We start from the raw sequence: 22,119 nt of genomic DNA, 5'->3' as shown, positions 1-22,119 counted from the left end.
ACATTCAGTCGGCATACGGTCTCGATCGGTGAATCCTACAGTAAAAATTTTGAGGTTCAATGCATTGGTGTTAAGGGGGGAAAAAATCACAGATAATCCGTGCCTACTTATAATCCGCACCTCATAAACTTTGCTTTTTTTAGTAGATAATCTGCGGATTATACACAGGAAAATATGGTACTACCTAATCTGAGAAGTCATATAACAAGGCAGGTTTTTGTAATCTTATGTTAACTTCAGGGCTAGAAAAATCTTTAAAATTTTACATGCCCTGCCGGGCATGTTTATCTAAAAGATACATGCCCAAATTTTTACATGCCCAGTTTTCCTTATTGTATATCAATAAAAGCATTTGAATTTGTCGTACAGCATTTATCAGACATTATTTTTATATAAGTCATAAAAAAAAAATAGTTTAAATAAATAGTACATAATAAGTCATCGTTAAATTTAACAAAATTTAAATTATATAGCGGGAAAGATCGCTTCCACGCAAACTGGAAACAGCAAACTATCTTAGCAGTAGGGCTTGAAATAAATTTTGAGTTCCAAGTAAGGATACGGTAATTTTTCAATAAAATACGAAATAATAAAGTTTTAGGAAAAAATATTTGATCAAAAAATTACATGCCCAGTCAGGCATGTAAGTTTAAAAGATTCATGCCCGATCGGAATTTTTACATGCCCCAGGCATGTCGGGCAGTATAATTTTCAAGCCCTGGTTAACTTAGTTATAGTGTCTAGATAGAGTAGTGTGCCGATCGACGGAGAAAAAGTGAGGTCAGATCTGAGGAATATTCAGATGGCGCTGCACTCGAGGAGTACTTTATACTCCTTAATCAGAATCGTTTTAAATCAGCGATTGCATGCTAATTTCACCGTTTAAAAGCCCCGTTTTTCGGATTGAACTTATTTCTGCGCAAAAGACTAATTCTGTAATAAGTGCTATTTGTTTCTTTGGTGTTCATTTATTTTTTGAAGCAGATAAAATTACCTTATGCTAATTTATCTTCAATGAAAATAGTAGACTGTAAGGGGCCATTCATTAATTACGTAAGGGTCCCGAGGGGGAGGGGGGTTGGAAGAATCTCTACGTAGCCTTACTTGGGAGGGGGGGGTCAAACTCATTCTTACGTAATATTTTCCCCAAGTCGTTATTTTACATTAGAAATCATGCAGTCAAGTGATTTGGCAGAGATAATGTTCCATTTGCATCTGGAAGGTAAGAGATGTGTTAGGATAAGATGTTTTTTTATTTGTTTTACAAAGAATGAATAGTTTAAAATAAAAGAGTCGCATTGTGTATGGCATGTTTTATTTTTAATTAATATTACATCAAAACAAAACAAAAAAAAATGTTGAAAAAACATTCAGTTCAAATTCTAACTTTTCAGTAACTATTTCTTAACGCAAAAGGTTTAATTTAATAATGTGAATTTAATAACAATTGCAGTGAACGTAAGAATAAGGGCGGGGCGAGAAATCTTACGTACCCTTACATGGGGGAGGGGGTCAAAAATTGCCAAAAGCATCCTTACATAACTAATGAATGACCTCTAAGTATTCAATAACTGCCTGCCTCTCTTTTCTCTACTAATAATAAAGCTGAAAGTCTTTCTGTCTGGATCTCTGTGAAGCACATAGCGCCTAGACCGTCCGGCCAATTTTCATGAAATTTGGTACAAAGTTAGTTTGTAGCATGGAGGTGTGCACCTCGAAGCGATTTTTCGAAAATTCGATTTTGTTCTTTTTTATTTTAATTTTAAGAACATTTTCCAGAGCAAAATTATCATAAGAAGGACGAGTAAATTACGAAATTATCATGACGTGGAACCGTAACATGGGAACAGCGAATGAACATAGCCAATTGGCAAGAAATTCATCATCCATTATTTGTAAATATATAGGCTAATCAAATGACCTTTTAATTTTCTCATCCGGGCAAAGTCATGCAGGTACCGTTAATTAAAACAAAACTGCTTCTAAATTCTTGAAGCTAATTAAAATTAATTTCATTTATAATAGACTAGCATTCCCGTACCCGGCATTGCTCGGGTAATGGAATTAGCTGGGGTTAACAGTGCTTGGTGCACCTAGTTTCGAAAATCCTCTGTAATAATAATTACTTATCTTAATATATAAAAATCTTCTGTGCGGACGTTTGTCACCATAAGGCTTTTAAACGGCTGGACCAATTTTGATCAAATTTTTTGTGTGCAAGCATGGTTTCAAAGTGCGATGGATCGAATCGGAAACGTTTTTGTTAATTAATTAATTAATTTAAACATTGGATGGTTATACCTCCCAAATGATTAATACTTATTTTAACCTATTGTTGAGCAAGAACTGAAATAAATATTTAACCTGTTGCCAAAGGACAATAAGAAAGCCAGTTCTGCTTTTTGTAATGAAATTTCCTACTGTGATATGTCAATTGAGAATAGATAAAACGTAGAGAGAGAATGAAGCCTTCCATTTCTTAAAAGCAATGATTTTAGGTCCCGTGATATATTTTAAAGTAAAGTACTGAAAGGTTCACGCAAAACGTGTGTTCTGTCGTCGTAGTTGAACCATGTGACCGGATCAGTGCTTTAGATTTTCCTAACCAAATGATCAGAAAGTACCGTTCTTAGCAACATTTGTTTCTCGGCTGAAATCCATCTGAGTTTTGGCACCAATGTCAAGAATACGTTAAGGATTATCTAACTAATCAGTACATTATTAAAGGAAAAGATGATGGAATTTAAAGACGAAACAAATTTTATTTTCGTCCAGATAAATTACAACAGGGTAGTTCTATACACGAAAGATCAGTGCAGTGGGAGATCTTTATCTTTGGTGGAAAGAACAAATTAGGCAATATATGAAGTTTAAAAAGTTTTCGTTCAAAAGATCGGAGCGCTAATCGGTCGGAGTTGGCTTCGCTCACTGACTGGCTGGATTACAGTAACGTGGTGGCTTGGCGACTTTGGCTGTAAACAATAGAGTTGTGTGATCATTTGTTTACATTTTAAAGCTACTGTTAATGTAATTTATTGTACATTTTGTTTATTTGGCGAATTATTTCCAATTGCAAAGAGTTGCTTTTCGTTTTTAAAGAGTTTTTAGTCATTTTAGTTGAAGAAAGCGTTTATTTTACATCGTTATGGGGGGAGGGGAGGGATGAGTGATTTTCGCTTATTCAGAGAACTGTTTTTACCTTTATCATTTTTTAAACGATATCTTTTCATTGTTTTATTTTTTTTCATATGGGGGATGTTGTTCTAGATGGGTGGTTAGTTTTTTACACTTAATATATGAGGACGCTTTTTATTTTTTGAGTATGGCTGAAAGAACAAACCATCAAGTACGGGAGAAAAAATAGTTAATAAAACAACTGCTCAGTGGGCATTAGATAAATCAAGTTGTAATAAATATATGCATTCTGACACCAAGCAGCTTAAAACCTTTTCTTTTTACTTATTTTTTTCAGCAAAACGGTTCAAGCACTTGATAGTTTATTGAAATTTTTTTACTTTTCAATTTACAAAGTTTGAACAACGTCTGTCGGGTCCTCTAGTTACCTATAATTTTTCCTAATTTTGGGAGGATCCCAGGTCCCTGGACTCCTTATATATATGCCCTTGTCCTTTACCGATCTTTAACTGTTATTAACGATCCTTTTAAAGTATCGATTGCCTTTGCAAACACAGACCATCCACATTTTATTGTTATACCTATGTTTAAGCAAGAACTTCTTTGTATACAAAATTTTTAGTTTTTTTTACCTGGTGCTGAAATTATTAAGCTGCTTGATGAACTGACTTTGGAGCAAACTACATAACATTGGCCGTGTGAAAAAAAGTCTTCTCTTAAATCGATCCCTGCTACTTTTAATGTCTGTTCTTGTGGCTTATTAATGGTTATTGCAAAGCAAACTTTAACAGGAAACTGCACTCTTCTAACTTCAAAAGGATAGTCCGCCTGTGATGATGTACTTAAAAACTTTGTTTCTAGTTTTGAAAAAATGAAAGCAAAAGACAGAAACATTATGATTTGACTTGAGAAAAGCCTCGAGAATCACATGAGAAACAAAAACAATATCAAATTTATAGTTCGCTATCGACCAAAAGTTGAGATGAAGTACTGAATAATGATTTGAATGGAGGAAAGCCTTCGAAAATAAGGGATTTGAATTTCAATGACAGGTTTTAATTTTGCAGAAATTAAGAGGTTTTAATTAATTTCTCCCGAACTAATTGAGATTTCAAAAAATCCTTTCTTAGTGGTTACTTTCGTAATCATGCGGACATGCCTGCCAAATTTCAAGTCTGAAGCTTCAGCGGTTTCAGCTGTGCGTTGATATATATATATATATATGTATATATATATGTTATCTCAGGACATTGATTTTTATATATTAAGATTTATACATGGTTATTTCAATTTCATCTGCGGAAAGATCAAGTTTTATTTTTTTCAAACAGGGAACATTTTTCTTAACTTCATAATTACTGATGGACCTTTTCTTTGGTAATATTTTAGTAAAGTATGTTGGCAGATTTGGGAAAATTGTAGGAATTGCCTCATCTTTCAAAAAAGGTTTTCCCCGAGGAATCAAAACTTCCGCACCATTTATAATATGCTTAAAATGCCTTTCAATAAAATGTTTTTTGAAATGCAGAGCACAAATTGAGCAATATTTATCAAAAAATTTATCTAACCTGGGAATTAACCAGTTCCACTTCTTTAGGTTTTCTTCATCTGCTGGAGCTTTAAAAAGCGAAACTTTTTCTTTGCATGTTTTGTACCCACTTTTGCACCCTGGTACAAAAGAAGATGAAGCTCTACTTCTTCTAATGTTCAACTTTGATGCCTCCATTAAAAGTCTTAAACGCTGTTTCATGAAATACTCATGAAATAAAGGTAAAAAAGAGAAATGCGGAAATAAATTGTAACAAAATCCCGCGTCTACTAATGTAAACACCGCAAAATTGAACGTGCACCTTGACTGCACTGCTCTCTAGCGGTTTTCATAAAATTTGTCTTCTAGAAGCGCAGGGAAAAAAGCTCCGGTCAGCACACTACTCTTTCTAGGCACTATAACTTAGTTGAGTGTTATGAGAAGACATATAATTACTTACTCAACATCAAAAATGGCTATTTTCAAAGTATTTTCCATCACTAACACAGAAATCACAATAAAAAGTTAAGATTAGCTTCAGTTTTCAACTTTGGAAGGAGAGTTAACTTTGGTCAGGAAATTTCACTAATGCTCTTTATTCCTGGAAGATAAAAGCACCTCTTGTGGAACTGACTGTCTTCTCAACTGCGACCCCTGGTTGGGATAGAAAATCTGTCTACTTAATTAAAATCCAAATAGACTTCAAGAAAGCTACATTCTGGGAAGAGAAAGGCCCAAAATGAGCTTTTAGTAGATCCACCCATTTCTGTTTCCACTCATGCTCATTCTGCTGCGAATAATGAAGAACTTTGTGAAAACTATGAATAAGAATGGTTTTCCAGTACCTTATAGGGAAATTTCCAAGATATATTGAAACTAAAGTTAAGGAGAAAATTTTTAAGGACCCTTCGAGTATGCCAAATTATGAAGGTAACTGTTTTCGATAAAAAATTTGATGGGGTGGAGAAAAACAACTAGAAAGCCTTTTAATGGCGTATTACAAGTATTTCTATGCAGCAAGAAGATGGGAACTAAAAACAGTTGGCAAAAAAATCCCTACAGAAGTTATGTGACCATTTATGAAATACAGGTCCGTGAAAATCTATTTCGTTCACTTCCTCCATTATATTATGCTTAAAAACTGGAGCTAGGAGTGATAAGCATGAGGAAAGGTTTCGCCAAGATATTTTTCCAATGGGATGCAGATATCAAGGTCTTTGGTCTAAGTTAATGATTGCCATATGCTGTTGAACTGTTACAAGAGATGATTATTCTTTGACGTGCATGAAGCAATCAAAAATAAAGCATTTACAGCAATAGGCAAAAAGCAACTGCTGCTCTCGGGGAAAAATAAACTTTGTTTATGAAGCAGGAACTAGTTAATAACATTTATTGCACAGATATTTTTTTCTTTTTAACTTTTACCTTCAAATCAATGTGGTTGTTGTACATCTTTCTCAAGTGGACTTTTGTGTATCTTGAAAACAAGAGCTAATAAAAAAAATCCACCAACATATTTGTTTGTTTTTTTTTGACCCAAAATTAGTAGGAAATTAACTACTTAAAACCAGGATGCAGACAAAAAGCTCTTTTTTGTTGTGCAGTGTTATTAGCATCTTACCATAACTATTTTTGATTGGAGAAAAAGCTTGTACACACGTTTTTAAGCGTATAATGTACTTAGAGAGAAGTATTAGTTACAAATCTTTTCTTTTTTAGAGCTACGAAGAAATGGAAGCTGCTCAGAGGGAAGCCATGCAAAACAATCCGCACGGTGAGTGCTCACTCAAATTTCACTTCCTATCTTTCTTTTAAAATGCTTATGATAAAATGTAGAATGTTCATAAAACAACATTGTTCAGGTTAAAAAGAACATTAAGCAGTGTTCTTTAATTGATTAAATAAAATAATTTAATAAAATTGAGATTTATTTGCAAAGTGATATTTAAAATAGTTTTTCTTCTTCAAAATTAAATAGAAATGTAGGAGAATGTGGGGCAAAGGGAAATGGTTAAGATGGCTGAGTTTTCTGTTCTGAAAATTACAGACACAAAGAAAGAACATTGTATTATTATAATAAAACTTGCGTTGAAACAGTATTTTTCATTTTTGGCAGTAAATTTAAGTCTTCAAAAAAATGTGGAAATTTTTCACTTTTTTTTTCATGGTGAAAAGTGAAAAATAAAATATTTTTCTAATAAAATATTTTCTATTTGATTATAAAACATATTTTTGATCCAAAGAATTTGTAAATAAAAGGTCGAATGAATAAACAAAAAGGTTAATGAAACAATAAACCAATAATGAAATGAATAAATCAGTTAATATATGAAAAAAAAAAAATAAATAAGCGAGTAAAAGTAAGAATGATTAGGAAAATAAGTGAATGAATGAATAAATAAGTGAATTACTAAATGAATGAATTAATTAATAAATGGAAACTGAAGGAGTAAATGAAACAAACTATTTCACTTTGCCCTGTATGTACTTCACTAACTGTACAATTTATTTAAAATGCAAATAAGCTTAATATTAACTAAATCAATACTGCATTGAATATTAGGAGGTCTCATTTAATATTTAAAATGTTAGTAACAAGAACTTTATCATTTTATAGTAACAAAAATAATTTTTGACTTACCATAAAATATTACAATATGAGTATCAATTTTTTTAAATTGCCAGTATTACCAAATGCTAAATCTTTAGTGGTATTTTTTTTCCTGACTGGAATACGCTACATATCACTTCATTTTGCCCCATGTTCTCCTACTTATCTAAAATTTGTAAAAAAATTCCGAGTTTTTTCCGAAATCGTATTTTTATACTTAAATTATTGTACTATTGCTATGCCAGGAAAAACTTATGCTTAAGAAAGGTAGTTGCTTTGAAAATTTTTCCTTGAAAATGAGTTATATTTTTATAATTATGAATGCAAATCATGAACTAAAATAATTATGTATGGTATTGAATTTTTATAAATAAAATATGTAAGCTCAAGTTTGCAATTATTGAGCTAGAATCTAGATGATCAGGAATTGACAAGCTAAAAAGTAAAAATAAACTAAAAGGTGCATTTAGACATTTATCCTCAGTAGTGTTTTCGTGTATTCAAATATTATTGTTGACATCACAAGAGACACAAAGTTTCTCATTGGATTTCAATGACAATATAACAATATGTTCGTAAGTTAACAAGAAAAAGTCGCCAACCAAAAGCCAGAAATAATTATGTTTTATAACAAAACAAAATCTGGTGTTGATATAATTGATCAAATGCTTTGAAAATATGCAATGAATGATGAACAATAGTTGTGGTACCCCTGAAATATAAATAGGCATTAATGCTATATGATAAGTATACTTAATTTCATTTTTAATATTAATTATACCTGTAAATGTAACTTAAAGAACTATAAATAATACAGGAAGTTTCATTAGGTCTAAGATGTGCATCTAAGATTTGCTGTGTGACTTGTATGCAACATGTGGTGTTTTCAAGTGTTTATTATTTATTTTTAACAATTTTTTAAAAAAAATTTGACATAGGACGCGCAGAAGTGGGCTTCTTGTTTTACGGGGAAAAACTGCAAAACAATACCCTGTAAAATAATATATCATTGGTGATGAATTTTCAGATACTTTAAGGGGGAATACCTCCTTGAGTGTACCAACTTGCTACAAGTGTTCATTCTTTTTAGCTCTTTATTTCTCTAGCTCCTCCGAAGAATGTTAACGGTGAATAAATACTATGCTGCCTTCTCTTTCAAATATAAATAACGGCTATGTAACTGTAGAAATTTGAATAAAAATTGGGGGGGGGGGGGCGCGATTTTAGAAAGGTGAGGGAGAGATGGGGAGAAACTTTGTTTTTGGATTCGGGGGGGGGGGAGGCATTTTACATAAGGTATCATCAAGAAAAGTGTCAGAAGCATTTTGAAGGTTTTCTTCTTTTTTTTTTTTTTTTTTTGCCGCACAGTGTAATGGGTAACCAGGTGTCTTGCTATTGAATAATGGTTTCAGAATTTTTAATGCTAAAAAAAAACCCAAAAAATTTCTAAAATCAGGGCTTCAACTTGATTTTGTTCGGATTCATGTAAATAAAGAGGATTAAAAGCAATTTGACCAAGATCTAATTAGAAATGATAAAAAATACGATAAAAGTCGTAAAAAGGTACCCAGCCATTAACACTAGGGTAAAGAATTCATGAAAAATATTTAGGGCAAATTCCTACTGGTCCTTGCAGTTTTACAGCCTGTTAAAATTTTTTGGATTTCATGTTCTTTTGATCGACATAGTATTATAAAATATTTATACTCAATCTAGATTTCCACTCTAAGTGAAACATCAATAACAGGGAAAAGTGTAACTTATCGTTTCTATATTTTTTATTTTTTGCTGTAAAAAGTATGTTCTACCTCATAAAGAATTTAAAACTCTATTGTAAGTTTTTTACTTAACTAACAAACCTGGTTTTAAAAGTTATGTTTTCATTCTCAATAACCATAAATTCAAATGTTTTTGATTAAAAAATATATTTTACTATAAAATTATGAAAAATTGGCATTATTGAGAGATGCAAACAAGATTGCACTCTGGCTCCCTCAGCTCTTTATTCAAAAGATTGGTGAGAAATTGCACTTATATTCTCTTGCAAAATTTAAATTGGGGCTTAAAAAGAAATGAACAGCAATAACAGCAAAGAAAAAAAATAGAGAAATATCTTGATGGAAAGAGACACAAGTTTTCGTCCTTCAATTTACCTCCTAAAAATTTAGCAGAATGCTTTAATATGCAACTAATTTTCTAACTGCAGTTATCACCGAGTCATAAATAGGTTAAAAGCTGTGGAAATTCCAGAAGCTACAAATTTTCTCAAAAATGCATAGTACACAATGACATTTTTAAAACTGAAAAATAAAAGGCATGACCCAGATTTTAAGATATTTCTATAATGGTTAGTTTTGTCAAATTTTGAATCTAAATTCTTTTCTTTAATATTCATCAAAGCACTAGATTAATGCAACTGTTAATTTCCTGATCTTTTTTAATTACTGTAATTTGAGGGATGCTATAATACTGAGCTTCTATGTGCCATTATTTTTGAAACATAATCAGTATGGGGAAAATTTCATTCTAAAATGTAAAATTGTTAACTTAGCCATTTTTTTTATAGAATTTTTGGATAATGGGCTTTCAGGGGCTATTTTGATGCTGTTAGCATATTAGCCCTTTTCCGCATGATTTTACTAAAACTTTTTGAATTTTCTCCTTTTAGTTCTCTAAGCACTCATCCCTGTATTAAGATACATTTTGCTGGATTTTAAGTGTGTTAATGAAAGAGGTATTTGTTATACACTCCTACATCAATAGAATTTATTAAACATCATTAAAAACAGAACTTTAGTCATTTGAGCTACCTAAAGCAGCATGCTGTCAATGTTCCACTACAGTTCTAACTATTTCAAGTGGTTTCAGGTAGAGTTGTTGGTTTTCCACCATTAAGAAAACTGTCCCAGACAAAATATCACTTTGTCCACTTTTTTGATATCTAAAAACTTCTTGACTAAAAATAAATTAAGTAGCAATAAGAAATTAATATATTGACCTTCTCATTGAAGGAGCATTTTTACATCAAATTATCTCACGTTCAGTTGTATATACACAATATTATTTGAAGCATGATTAGTTAATTTTAAAACTTTTTTTTAATGTTGGCACATTCAGATGAACATTAACATTGAGGTTTAATGCATTTAGTAGTAATAATAAAAAATGTTCATTTTGCTTTAAAACATATAAAATTGTAAAATGTATGTATCTCAAATATGAAGTATCATATGGTAAAATAAGAAATTGTTTCCAATGACATTTTAAAAATTAAAAGCTTGAGTTTTTTTTGGTTCGGTTCAAGCTTTTGTTCACTATATTTTCCCTTTTGGTTTAATATCTAATTGGATCTGAACTAAAACTTCTTGTAGTGTATTATGATTTTTCCAAATATGTTTAGTGTTTTTAAATACTGAAACTTTTATTTTATAAATTATAACAATTTTAAAATCAAACAGTTCAATGCTTCATAAATAGAAACTTGAGTTGGCAAGCAGAAAGTGCTGGGCCCTGAAAAACCTTTGACATGCAAATCTAAGATTTAAAATTTGCCAGCTTAATTTAGAGGAAAAACTTTCTTACATTTTTGATTGTGAATTTCAACTTAAGGGGATTTAGAGATGGAGCATGTTTAGCTTATTTTATCTATATGTGTTTTTTTTTAATGCAAGATATTGTTTACAATATTTACTGAATTCTCCTTCCTAACTTGGTATTAACTTTTGCTTCTACCGTATGACAGAGTATTTGTTTTAAAATAATTTGATTTTACTACATTAAATTATTTTTAAACATTTCTACCATGATAAAAATAAGTCTTTTAAAATCAATAGCAATATTACTAAGCGAATTTTGTTCAACAGCTATTTCATTTTGTTAAATTTGATTACTTATTCAATAAAAAATTGCCTTAATATTGTTGCACAAATGTGTAAATAATATTTTTTGTACATTTATTAGATTATGATTAAAATACAATCATTAGGATTCTACTAAATGATGCAGTATCAAACATATGAAAAATCTGAATTTTCATTTTACCAAACTTCTTCTGCTGCTCCATTTTTTTTTAACGCAAAAGTAGTAGACTAGACACCAACCCTTCTTTCAGAACACATCTTATTAGTTGTACACCAAAGATTTTCCAAAGAGGGTGCCATGACACCTGTGCCACAAGAAGAGGCGAGGGGTGCAGGGGAGTGTCCATGGTTTCAATATATTTATGCATTATAGAGATATGATTGGATGCCGTGAGAAAATCCTTATCTTCAAAGGGTGCTGCAAATCCCTAATGTTTGGGAATCCCTGTTATATACTGGATCTCGATTTTGCATGCAAACTCAAAGGTGTTCATGTGAACTACAAATACAATCTGGTTGATACCAAGTGATCCCAAATTCCCAAAACAAATTGTCTTGTATAATTTACTCCACTGTAATGAAACATGCTTATCTTTGTTGCCTAAATCTTTTGGGGGCAAAAAAAAAAAAAAAAAAAACGTATTTTACGTTCTTTCTGTGACCTTCAAACCTTTTGTGATGCTACACTGCATTTTTGCTCCCTGGTCAATTTTGTGTGAATTGTACCTCATGCCTCTATCATGCTTTATTATGCTTTCATTACATTATAATAGTATTTACTGTATAGAAAACATTCTGCTACAAGTATATCATGTATGAGAGGTTATTGATAAGTAAGGTCTCCAATAGTATAAAAGTTTCCAACAAAGTAAAATAAGAACAGAGATATCAGAAATGAAGGAAATTTATGACTCTTATGGTAAATTCATTTCTCAACTTAGTCACTAATAACTTCACATTTGTTCAATTGTTCTATTCATTTCTTCATTCTGTCAGCGAAAAGTTTCCAGTTGGCTGTTTATACATTTGTGAATGGCTGCCTGAATTTTGGCATCGGTTGAAAACATTGGCATTTCAAGGTTTCTTTCAATTTTGAGAAGAACCAAAGTCCAATAGTGCCAAATTTGGGCTGAAAGGAGGTTGGGGAGCCACTGTGAATTTCCATCTTTCTATGACGTCCTTTGTAGGAACATTGATTGGAGTATTCATTACTCACGGACACTTCGGCTTACTGGATTTCTACATTGAACTGAAACTATGCAGGAATGTACTACACTATATCGACTATCAAACGCAGATGCAATCATATGTCTCTTCCCACTACTAGCAACACCTCTTGGTAGGAAACCTTACTTATCAATCACCCCTCGTACATAATTCATTATTGAAAATGTAACTAATTACAAAGTAGTATGCTGCATAATTAATTTCATTATTTTTTTATCATTTAGCAGCCACACTTCCAGCGAATGCTTTGCATGAAGGTCCAATTTTAGAACCTGGGCAATATTTCAACGAAAGAGATGGATTCACAGGAACTCTGCGTGACTGTGATCATGAAGCCATTGAAAGGGTATTTGTATTTCTCTCACAAGTTTATTTCTTTAATGTTTTGTAATTATCAGTGGTCAATCTAGGCAGAAATTAGGTTCGCGTATGGACCCTTCTCAAAATTCTGTCCCCTAAAAACTGATCTTTCACAGAAATATGAAAAGAGAAAAAGGACCTTTCACAAAACTCCCAGATTTTAATTTCACAAAGCAGTCACTGGAAGTTGTTTTTTCCTCCAATCATCTAGCCACTCCGAGCGGAAAGAGTCATGTGCACGCACGCTAGTATCTGAGGAAGGATGACCTTTGACTTGCGCCTCTCTGTGATTGAAAGAATTCCGAATGTGCAGCGTATCTGTTGTTGGTTTTCGTTTTATACCACAGAGCTGCGTGGCTACTGAGTAGAAATAGTTGGCGGATGCCTTGTTGCATGGTGTGATTGTTTCATTATGTTCGACATTTTGAAATGTAGGGAATGCAATCTTTACTTTATTATAAGTTTTATTTGTACTCACAAATTTATTAAAGAATGATAAATATCACTTTTTGTTGTTATTAGCAATTTTTTCTTTTTACTGTACTAGTCTGAATATGCATGTTTCTTGCCCATTTTATGACTTTCCAACCAATATAACATGCGAGTGAAATCATACTGCTACTCGAATAGATCCTTTCTTCTTTCCTAACATTCTCAAAGTGTCCTTTATTAATCTTTTAAAAGGAAAAGTACTTTGCTCTATTTGTATTTTGAAATTATTATTTTTTTAATTACATATGATAATTATTTGGGTGTTACTAGAAACAGAAATAAAGTCTCTAATAAGAGTAGTAATTTTAAGTAATCTCAGGCTAACCTGGAAATTAAGAAAAATTACTACTTTAGTAGGGTTGTAGGCACTTGGAATGGCTTACTGAAGAGGCTGTAATGAACAAGGAGGTAGATAGCTTTAAGAGAACCGTTGATCTTCATTGAGACTAATAAACTGACTAGGATCAGTCTAGCTAATCCCAGAGCTTGTTGCTGGTTGTAGCATTTGTATTTGTATATGAGGTAGTGAGAAGCAAAGGGATGTAAGTGCCAAAACTAAAAATGTGGAGATAACCAGTACAAATCATAGGTGAACCTCTCCTCTGTTTTTGTGTAAGAGATAGTACTAGTATTCCTGTTAAGTGCTAAATACTATAGAGCATGATTTAAAAAAACTTTTCAATGAAAGCCTACCTAGGGCCAGAACTTTAAATGCGCTTTTCTCAAAACTTGAAAATGCCCACTTTCAGCCCTTTGCTTCTCACTGCATCATATGATTTAAGTAGTGTTATAACACTTTCTTTTCCCTTTGTATTTATGACCACTTTACCCCATGGGGTGGGGGAAAGTGGTCATAGCATGGGATAAAGTGGTCATAGTTAAAAATAGATGCAAAATCATTATAAACAACCCTAATATTTGTATATTTCGGTTATTTTTATAGTTACAAGTATATGCACAAGCATATGTGTGTATACACGAGTATATACGTGTCGTGTAAACATTAGTAAACACGTTCATATATGAGTAGATGCATGTATGCATCAGATACATGCATGCACGTGCTTACTCAAGTATATACGTGTATACACGAGTATATAAGCATGTATACGTGATTACCTACAGGAGTGTGTACGTGTCTATACGAGTATATACGTGTCACGTGTATGTACGGGTATATACGCGTGTAAACGAGCATCATATGAGTGTATGCACTTGTATCTCGAGTATATACGTGCATACATGAGTATATACGTGTACATTAGACGTATACACGCATATATAAGTGTACACACACACATATACGGATATACACGAGTAAATTCGTGGATACATCCAGTGCATGTTTGTACGTGTCTACTCACATTGTGAAGCACGAGTATACGTATGTATACATGCAAACACGATTATATACCTGTATAGACGTATATACGTACATTTACGTGTATACACCAGTACATGTATGTATACACGAGTATATAAGCTTATATACATGTGTGCCTACAAAGTGGATCCAAGCACTTGGGCAAAAATCTAAGGGATGTGAGAGGGGAGGATAAGAAGCAAAGAATTATAAGGAACTTACGTTTGCTGCCGCGCTACATGCACACAAAGCCAGAAACTGATGGATGCAAAACAAATCACAAATTTGTTACACAAATATGATTTTACCCAACATTTTAGTTTTTAAGAAATATTTGGAGCAGTTGTTAAAAGTTACGGCCTGTAGTAGATATAATACAAGCATTGCAACAAAGGCGCAGCGGCTGATGAAAGTTTTCCAAAAGTCTCGTTATTGCAACAGAGTGTGCTTTGTGATTGCGACGCACATGTATCACAGCTGCAGGCCGCAAATTTCATCAATCGCTTTAAAATTTTCTTGAGACCTAAAATGTTGTGTAAAATTGTCTTTGTGTAATAAATTTTTGACCTGTTTTTCATCCATCAGTTTCTGGCTTTGCGTGCATGTAGCGCGTCAGTATTGTGTTTGTGACCATATGTTCCTTTTGTGATTCTTACTTCTTATCCTCCCCTCTTACACCTTATAATAATTTGCCCAAAAGTTTAAACTCACCCTGTATTCTTGCATATCATATCATCATTGCATACTTGTATGTAAGTGTCTACTCGAGTACGTATGCGTATATACGTGTCTACCTGAGCATATAAGTGTTTATATAAATATATACGAGTATATACGTGTATAGTCGAATGTTTATCTGTATAGATTAAAAATATTTGCAGATACCCATATACGTATTTATTGGTGCATTTATGTGAATATGTTTGTATACGTGCCTACACGAGTATTTGTGTATGCATACGCATATACTCGTATATTTAACAATACATATTAAGTGAAATTAATATTTAATTTATATCTGCCTTATACTTAACGATTAAGTGACATTAGAAGAACGGTATTCATTAAGCCTAATACTATGACCACTTTACCCCATCTTACTTAAATTGTTCTAAAAAATTATCTAAAATAGATTCAGCTAATTGCTAATGAGTAAGAGTTCTTGAGACATGTAGGAAGCTTCCTATGCAGTCAATTTGTTCATAATTCTAACAAACAAAATTTCCCAAGGAAGTTAAAAGAGGTGTTTGGATTTAAAAACTTTTCATATTCACACAAAATATTTTTTTTTTATCAAATAAAATTTCACCAGTTGTAAAACTTTGTACTCAAAATGTAGTTTCTAACTGCCCCACTCTATAATAAAATTTTCACATTTATTCCAACATTCATTTCCAAGCTATAGCCATTTATTTAACGAATGACCACTTTCCCCCACCAGACCCTACCTATTTTACATATATTTTTTTCCCCTAAAAAATTCGATTTTTATTTTCACAAAATTCCAAATGTTTTTTACAAAATTACAAAAAACAAACCCGGGCAAAAATTCCTGGATTGACCACTGATGATAAGTTCAAATTCAGTTGAAAACAGATAAATACAGACATGCCTATCTGTCTCAAACAGGGGCGATTGTGAGTTTGGGAAAAAATATCTGAACAAAAGAAAATATCAGGGGGGGGGAGGGATTTTTTTCCCATAAATGAGTGCCCATATATTTATCATTTTCATACACAAGACCAACTTTAAATAATAAATTTTAAAACTTTTTGTATTTAGTGATTCTGAAAAATCATAATTTTCATTTTTGAGAGACTTTTTAGTGTTGTAATTCAAAAGAAGTAAGATTTGAGTGGAATTTGATAATCTTTCATTTAAAAAAAATGAATATTTAAAGAATGTAGAAGCATGTTCGTTGACAGATTTAAAGGTAGTTTATGCAGTTCAAGGACCTTAAAACATGTCACTTATGGCAACTAAAAGTTGAGTATGTGTGATCTCTGCTGGTGAGAAAAAAAATACACATTTTAACTGGCTAACAACATTTATTTAAAAATCAAAATATGTGTTTCAAAACATTTCAACAATTGTAGATAAAAGATTAGATGTCCGAAATTTTTTTGATGATGCTCCCTCCTATGAAAAGTTCATTTAAGAATCACAGAAATAGCTTTTGCACATCACACAAACTCTTATCTTCTGGAATTTCTCCATTTGAAAAAAAAAAAACTAGCACCCAAAGTCCCATATTTAGAAGAAATCCCCCCCCCCCAGTCACCACAGGTTGATATGAAGTTGTTTCACAGACTGAACTAGTCCTACCCCAGAAATACACTCGACAAGCTTCAATTGAAGTATTCGGGTCTCAGGTAAGCACTAGAGACGTACCGAGCACTCGGTAACTACTCGGCCAAATTTTGATCAGATACTCGGCCGATACCAAATAGTTGTAAAAAGTGTAAGGTAGAATCTATGTCAATTCAGCAAGGGCTGTAACATGATAGTATTGGATTTTTGTGAATTCAACGCATGTTAAAATTCATAAAAAATTAAGAAATACGTTTTTTTTTTGTTTTGCCCAAAAAAATTCCTAGGCCGAGATACAGGCCCCCCAAAGATGGCGGTCCTGTCATGATTTCTCACTTGGGATTTTCGTCAAAATATTTAAAGTACATTATCTCAGGAACAGTAGAATAAATTTTGTTGCAGGTTTGTTTTATTTAAAAGGATATTTTTTCTTGTTTAAAAACACATTCTACATTTTGAAATTTGTGCTTTAGGTTTTTTTTCCACAGTCTTTTGAAAAAAAAAATGTTTAAAATAATGTTTTTGATTTTTCTCAAATATGACTTTATTAGTACCACTGAGCACTACAATGCCTGAAAAGGAGAGCTTCAACTTTTTTGTTTAACAGATTTTAGAGTCATTTGAGAAAATGATGGTTTTTAAGGAACTCTTTGCACAATTGCAGATCTGGAAATTCAGAAAAAAATATTTCGCATTAAGTGACTAGAAGACACTTTTAATTAAGTTATATAGCGAAATTTTCATTTTGAGTCGCCATTTTATTCAGAATATGAAATTTAGTGAGAACATTTAGCTAAACGACTATTTCAGCGCTATGCTGAAAGGTTGTGTGAGGAAATACAGAGAGGCTGAAGACCTCGTTCTAGTTTTCATAAAAAATAAAACTCCTGGATAAAGTAGAGACTCAAAATGAAAATTTTGCTGTATAAACTAATTAAAAGTGATTTCTGACCACTTGTTGTGGAAATGTTTTTTGAATTTTCAGGTCTGCAATTGTGTAAAGAGTTCCTTAAAAACCCTCATTTTTTCAAATGCCTCTAAAATCTGTTAAACAAAAAAGTTGAAGCTCTCCTTTTCAGGCAACGTAGTGCTCAGTGGTACGAATAAACTTTAAAAAAATGAAAATTTTGAAATTGATATATTTGAGAAAAATCAAAAACATTATTTTAAACTTTTTTTTCAAAAGACTGGAAAAAAAAAACTAAAGCACAAATTTCAAAATGTAGCATATGTTTTTAGATAAGAAAAAATATCCTTTTAAATAAAACAAACCCGCAACAAAATATATTCTACCATTCCTGAGGTAATGTACTTTAAAGATTTTGACAAAAATCCCAAGTGAGAAATCATGACAGGACCCCCATCTTTGGCGGCCTGTATCTCGGATCAGAAATTTTTTTGGGCAAAACAAAAACAAAAAAAAAAACGCATTTCTTAATTTTTTATGAATTTTAACATATGTTAAATTCAAAAAAATCCGAGACCATCATGTTCCAGCCCTTGTTGAATTGACATGAATTTTACTGTAATATTTTTTGAGATAGATCTTACAAATAATAAAAAGGTGCAAGCATATAATATATTGCAATAATTTACAATTCAAATTTACAAGTCAAATTTAAATTTTGAAAATAATGAAGTTTGTTATGCTTCAGTGGAGTAAATCTTTATTTTAATGTCTCCTCAGTTAATAAAACTTATTTATTAAAAATGGGGCAAAAAGGGGTAAGCATAGGAAATATGAAATTTTTATATTATTAAATGAATTTTGCTACAAGCAAAAATTATTAATGAGAAAGATAAAAATAGCTTTGTTTAAAAAATAAATGCAAATAAAACAACATTAAAAGCTCAAGTGTGCAGGAACACTGCAGACACCTGTTTTGGCATTATAAGGAATGCCTTTTTCAATGCAAAAAATGTGAGTTTATGGGTTTAAAAACATCTGACAAAAGAAGGATTTTTTTGTCGGATGTCTTTACATTCATTAGCTCACATTTTATGCCCTGAAAAAGACGTTCCTTTTAACGCAGAAACATGTGTCAACAGTGTTCCTGCACATTTGTGCTTTTAACATTGTTTTTTTTTTTTTTTTTTTTTTTTTGTTCTTTTTTGATTTAAAAAAATATTTTGTTTGCCAGACTAGAACTATAATAAATTAATATAATGTTTTAATTACAACTTGATTAATCATACCTTTTATTTATGTTTATTTTTAATTTTTAAAATAACTTTTTTGTAAAATTTTTGACACAAAATCTTTTAAATAATCCATAATTAAATTTTATCTGGAATTTTGTTTTAAGAACTATTATAAATTACTAGAGGACCCGACAGATGTTGTTCTGTCCAAACTTTGTAAATTGAAAAGTTAAAACATTTCAGTAAACTATCAAGTTAAAGAATAAATACCTTTGTGCTGAGAATTAAAAAGTCAGTAATCCAACATTATTAAGCACAAAACTTGCAAATGATTGCAGACACGTGTTTCGGTGTTAAGGTGTTCCTTGTAACACCGAAACACGTGTCTGCAATCATTTGCAAGTTTTGTGCTTAATAACGTTGGATTACTGACTTTTTAAACTATCAAGTGTTTGAACTGTTTTGTTGAAAAAAATAAGCAAAAAGAAAATGTTTTAAGCTGCTTGGTGTTAGAATGCGTATATTTATTACAACTTCATTTATCCAAGACCCACTGAGCAGTTGTTTTATTAAATATTTTTTCTCCCGTACTTGATGGTTTGTTCCTTCAGCCATAGTCAAAGGATAAAAAGCGTCCTCAGATATTAAGTGTAAAAAACTAACTACCCATCTAGAACAAACGGGAAATCCCGTTGCAGCATCCCCATATGAAAAAGAAAAAACAATCAAAAGGATATCGTTTAAAAAAATAATAAAGGTAAAAAAAGTTTTCTGAATAAGCGAAAATCACTCATCCTCCCCCCTCCCGATGTAAAATAAACATTCTTCAAATAAAATGATTAAAACCTCTTTAAAAATGAAAAACAATTCTTTGCAATATGAAATGCTTCACCAAATAAACAAAAAAAAAACAATAAATTACATTAACAGTAGCTTTAAAATATAAACAAATGATCACGCAACTCTATTGCTTATAGCCAAAGTCGCCAAGTCACCATGTTACTGCAATCCAGCCGATCAGTGAGCGAAGTCAACTTCGACCAATTAGCGGTTCGATCTTTTGAACAAAAACTTTTTTAATTTCATATATTGCCTAATTTGTTCTTTTCACCAAAGATTAAAGATCTTCCACTGCACTGATCTTTTGTGTACAGAACTACCCTGTTGTAATTTATCTGGATGAAAATAAAATTTGATTTGAAAAGTAAATTCCATCATCTTTTCCTTTAATAATTTGCTGATTAGTTAGATAATCCTCAAAGTATTCTTGACATTGGTGCCAAAACTCAGATGGATTTCAGCCGAGAAACAAATGTTGCTAGGTACGGTACTTTCTGATCATTTGGTTAGGAAGACCTAAAGCACCGATTCGGTCACATGGTTCAACTACGACAACAGAACATACGTTTTGCGTGAACTTTCCAGTACTTTACTTTAAAATATATCAGGGACCAAAAATTGTTGCTTTCAAGAAATGAAGGCATCACTCTCTCTCTCTCTCTCTACATTTTATCTATTCTCAATTGACGTATCACAGTAGGAAATTTCATTACAAAAAGCAGAGCTGACTTTCTTATTGTCCCTTGGCAACGGGTTAAATATTTATTTCTGTTCTTGCTCAACAATAGGTTTAAATAAATATGAATCATTTGGGAGATATAGCCATCCAATGTTTAAATTAGTTAATTAACAAAAACGTTTCCGATTCGATCCATCACACTTCGAAACCATGCATGCCACAACTTAATTACACACAAAAAATTTGATCAAAATCAGTCCAGCCCTTTAAAAGCCTTATGGTGACAAACGTCCGCACAGAAGATTTTTATGTATTAAGATATGGTATTATGAGGAGGTCTATACTACTATTCCAATGAGTTCAAAATTCATCGTGTGTGTGTTGGTGGTTCTTCTTAAACTTAATTGGAACTTGGTACTCGGCCAAAGTGCTACTTAGTACGTCTCTAGAGCACCAACATCAGGTAACAAGCGGCAAGTTTCTGAAACTTCAGAACACATAGGCAGCAGGCTTAGAACACATTATTAGGATAGGTCATCAATAAGCAGTATACACAACGTCCCAATATGTGATGAGTAAAATCGAATAGCAGCAAATTCATCCGTGCTCAAGTCACCACCACTCGGAAATGAACAGCCATTGACAAAAACCTTTCTCCGTAGTAGGCATAACTTTTGACATTAGCAACTACTTATGCAACCATTATCATAATATTTCATTTGAATGCAGATTGTTTAAGCATAACTGTGGTACAAAAAGACATCCCCTGCATTTACTCACAGGTCCCCAAAATTTAACACGAATAAAATTAATTGGAAGCGAATCCATGCTTCAAAATCAAGCTCACCACACAGAGTGAGTAAAAGCACTGCTCCCAAAATCGAAACAGCTGAGATGACTTCTGAATCAAAACATCACACATCCAGATTGATTGGTTGGCAGTATATTTATGCAGTTACAGATACGCAATGTAATTTTAAAAGTGCATTGTTTATGAAAATTATTCTGAGTTCAAAGGATAGAATTGGTCAACTTTTTTGTGAATTATTTGTTTTTATAATTTAACTTTGAAATTATTTAAACAGTGTTTAAGATCTGCTGTCTTTTTATTAAAAAGCTTATTTTTCCTTCTGTTACAGCTTACACAACTTGGCTTCCCATCATTCAAAGTTATTGAAGCATATTTTCTTTGCAATCGGAATGAAAATGCTGCTGCAGAATATCTGATCGATCAGCATTTTAGATACTGAAGGTCCCAGCATTTCACTGATATTGGATTTTTCTTCACTGGTATTGGTCACTCTATGTTCATTAATGTTATCAGTCAGGAAACTTTGTAACTAAACTGAATGCAACATAAACTAATCAGTGAGCTGTCATTGAAGTGAGATTGTAAAGTTATATTTAAAAGAAATACAAATTTAAAGAGTTTTAAAAGAAATAGTTTTTTGAAAAAAAAATGACTATTTTTATGTAACAGTAAGTAAAAATATAGATTATTGAAAACATAACTTTGAATTCATTATTAGAATGGGAGATGATTAAATAAACTAAATTCCTTATTCACATGGT

General features: G+C 31.9%; 1 protein-coding gene across 1 annotated transcript in view; it reads left to right on the top strand.

Moving 5' to 3' along the window:
- Nucleotides 1-21,814, top strand: part of LOC129218057 (UV excision repair protein RAD23 homolog B-like) — a 31,169-nt gene extending 9,355 nt beyond the window's left edge. Inside the window, exons 2-4 of the mRNA XM_054852240.1 lie at nt 6,383-6,437; nt 12,586-12,707; nt 21,687-21,814. Coding sequence (XP_054708215.1) covers nt 6,383-6,437; nt 12,586-12,707; nt 21,687-21,797 — 288 coding nt within the window. The 3' untranslated portion in view covers nt 21,798-21,814. The remainder of the gene's footprint in view (nt 1-6,382; nt 6,438-12,585; nt 12,708-21,686) is intronic.
- Nucleotides 21,815-22,119: the final 305 nt, after the last annotated feature.

The sequence above is a fragment of the Uloborus diversus genome, chromosome 3 (assembly GCF_026930045.1).
Source record: "Uloborus diversus isolate 005 chromosome 3, Udiv.v.3.1, whole genome shotgun sequence".
NCBI classification, from domain to species: Eukaryota; Metazoa; Arthropoda; class Arachnida; order Araneae; family Uloboridae; genus Uloborus; species Uloborus diversus.
Note: the sequence above shows the minus strand (reverse complement) of the source record. Positions and strands in the feature narration are given on the sequence as shown.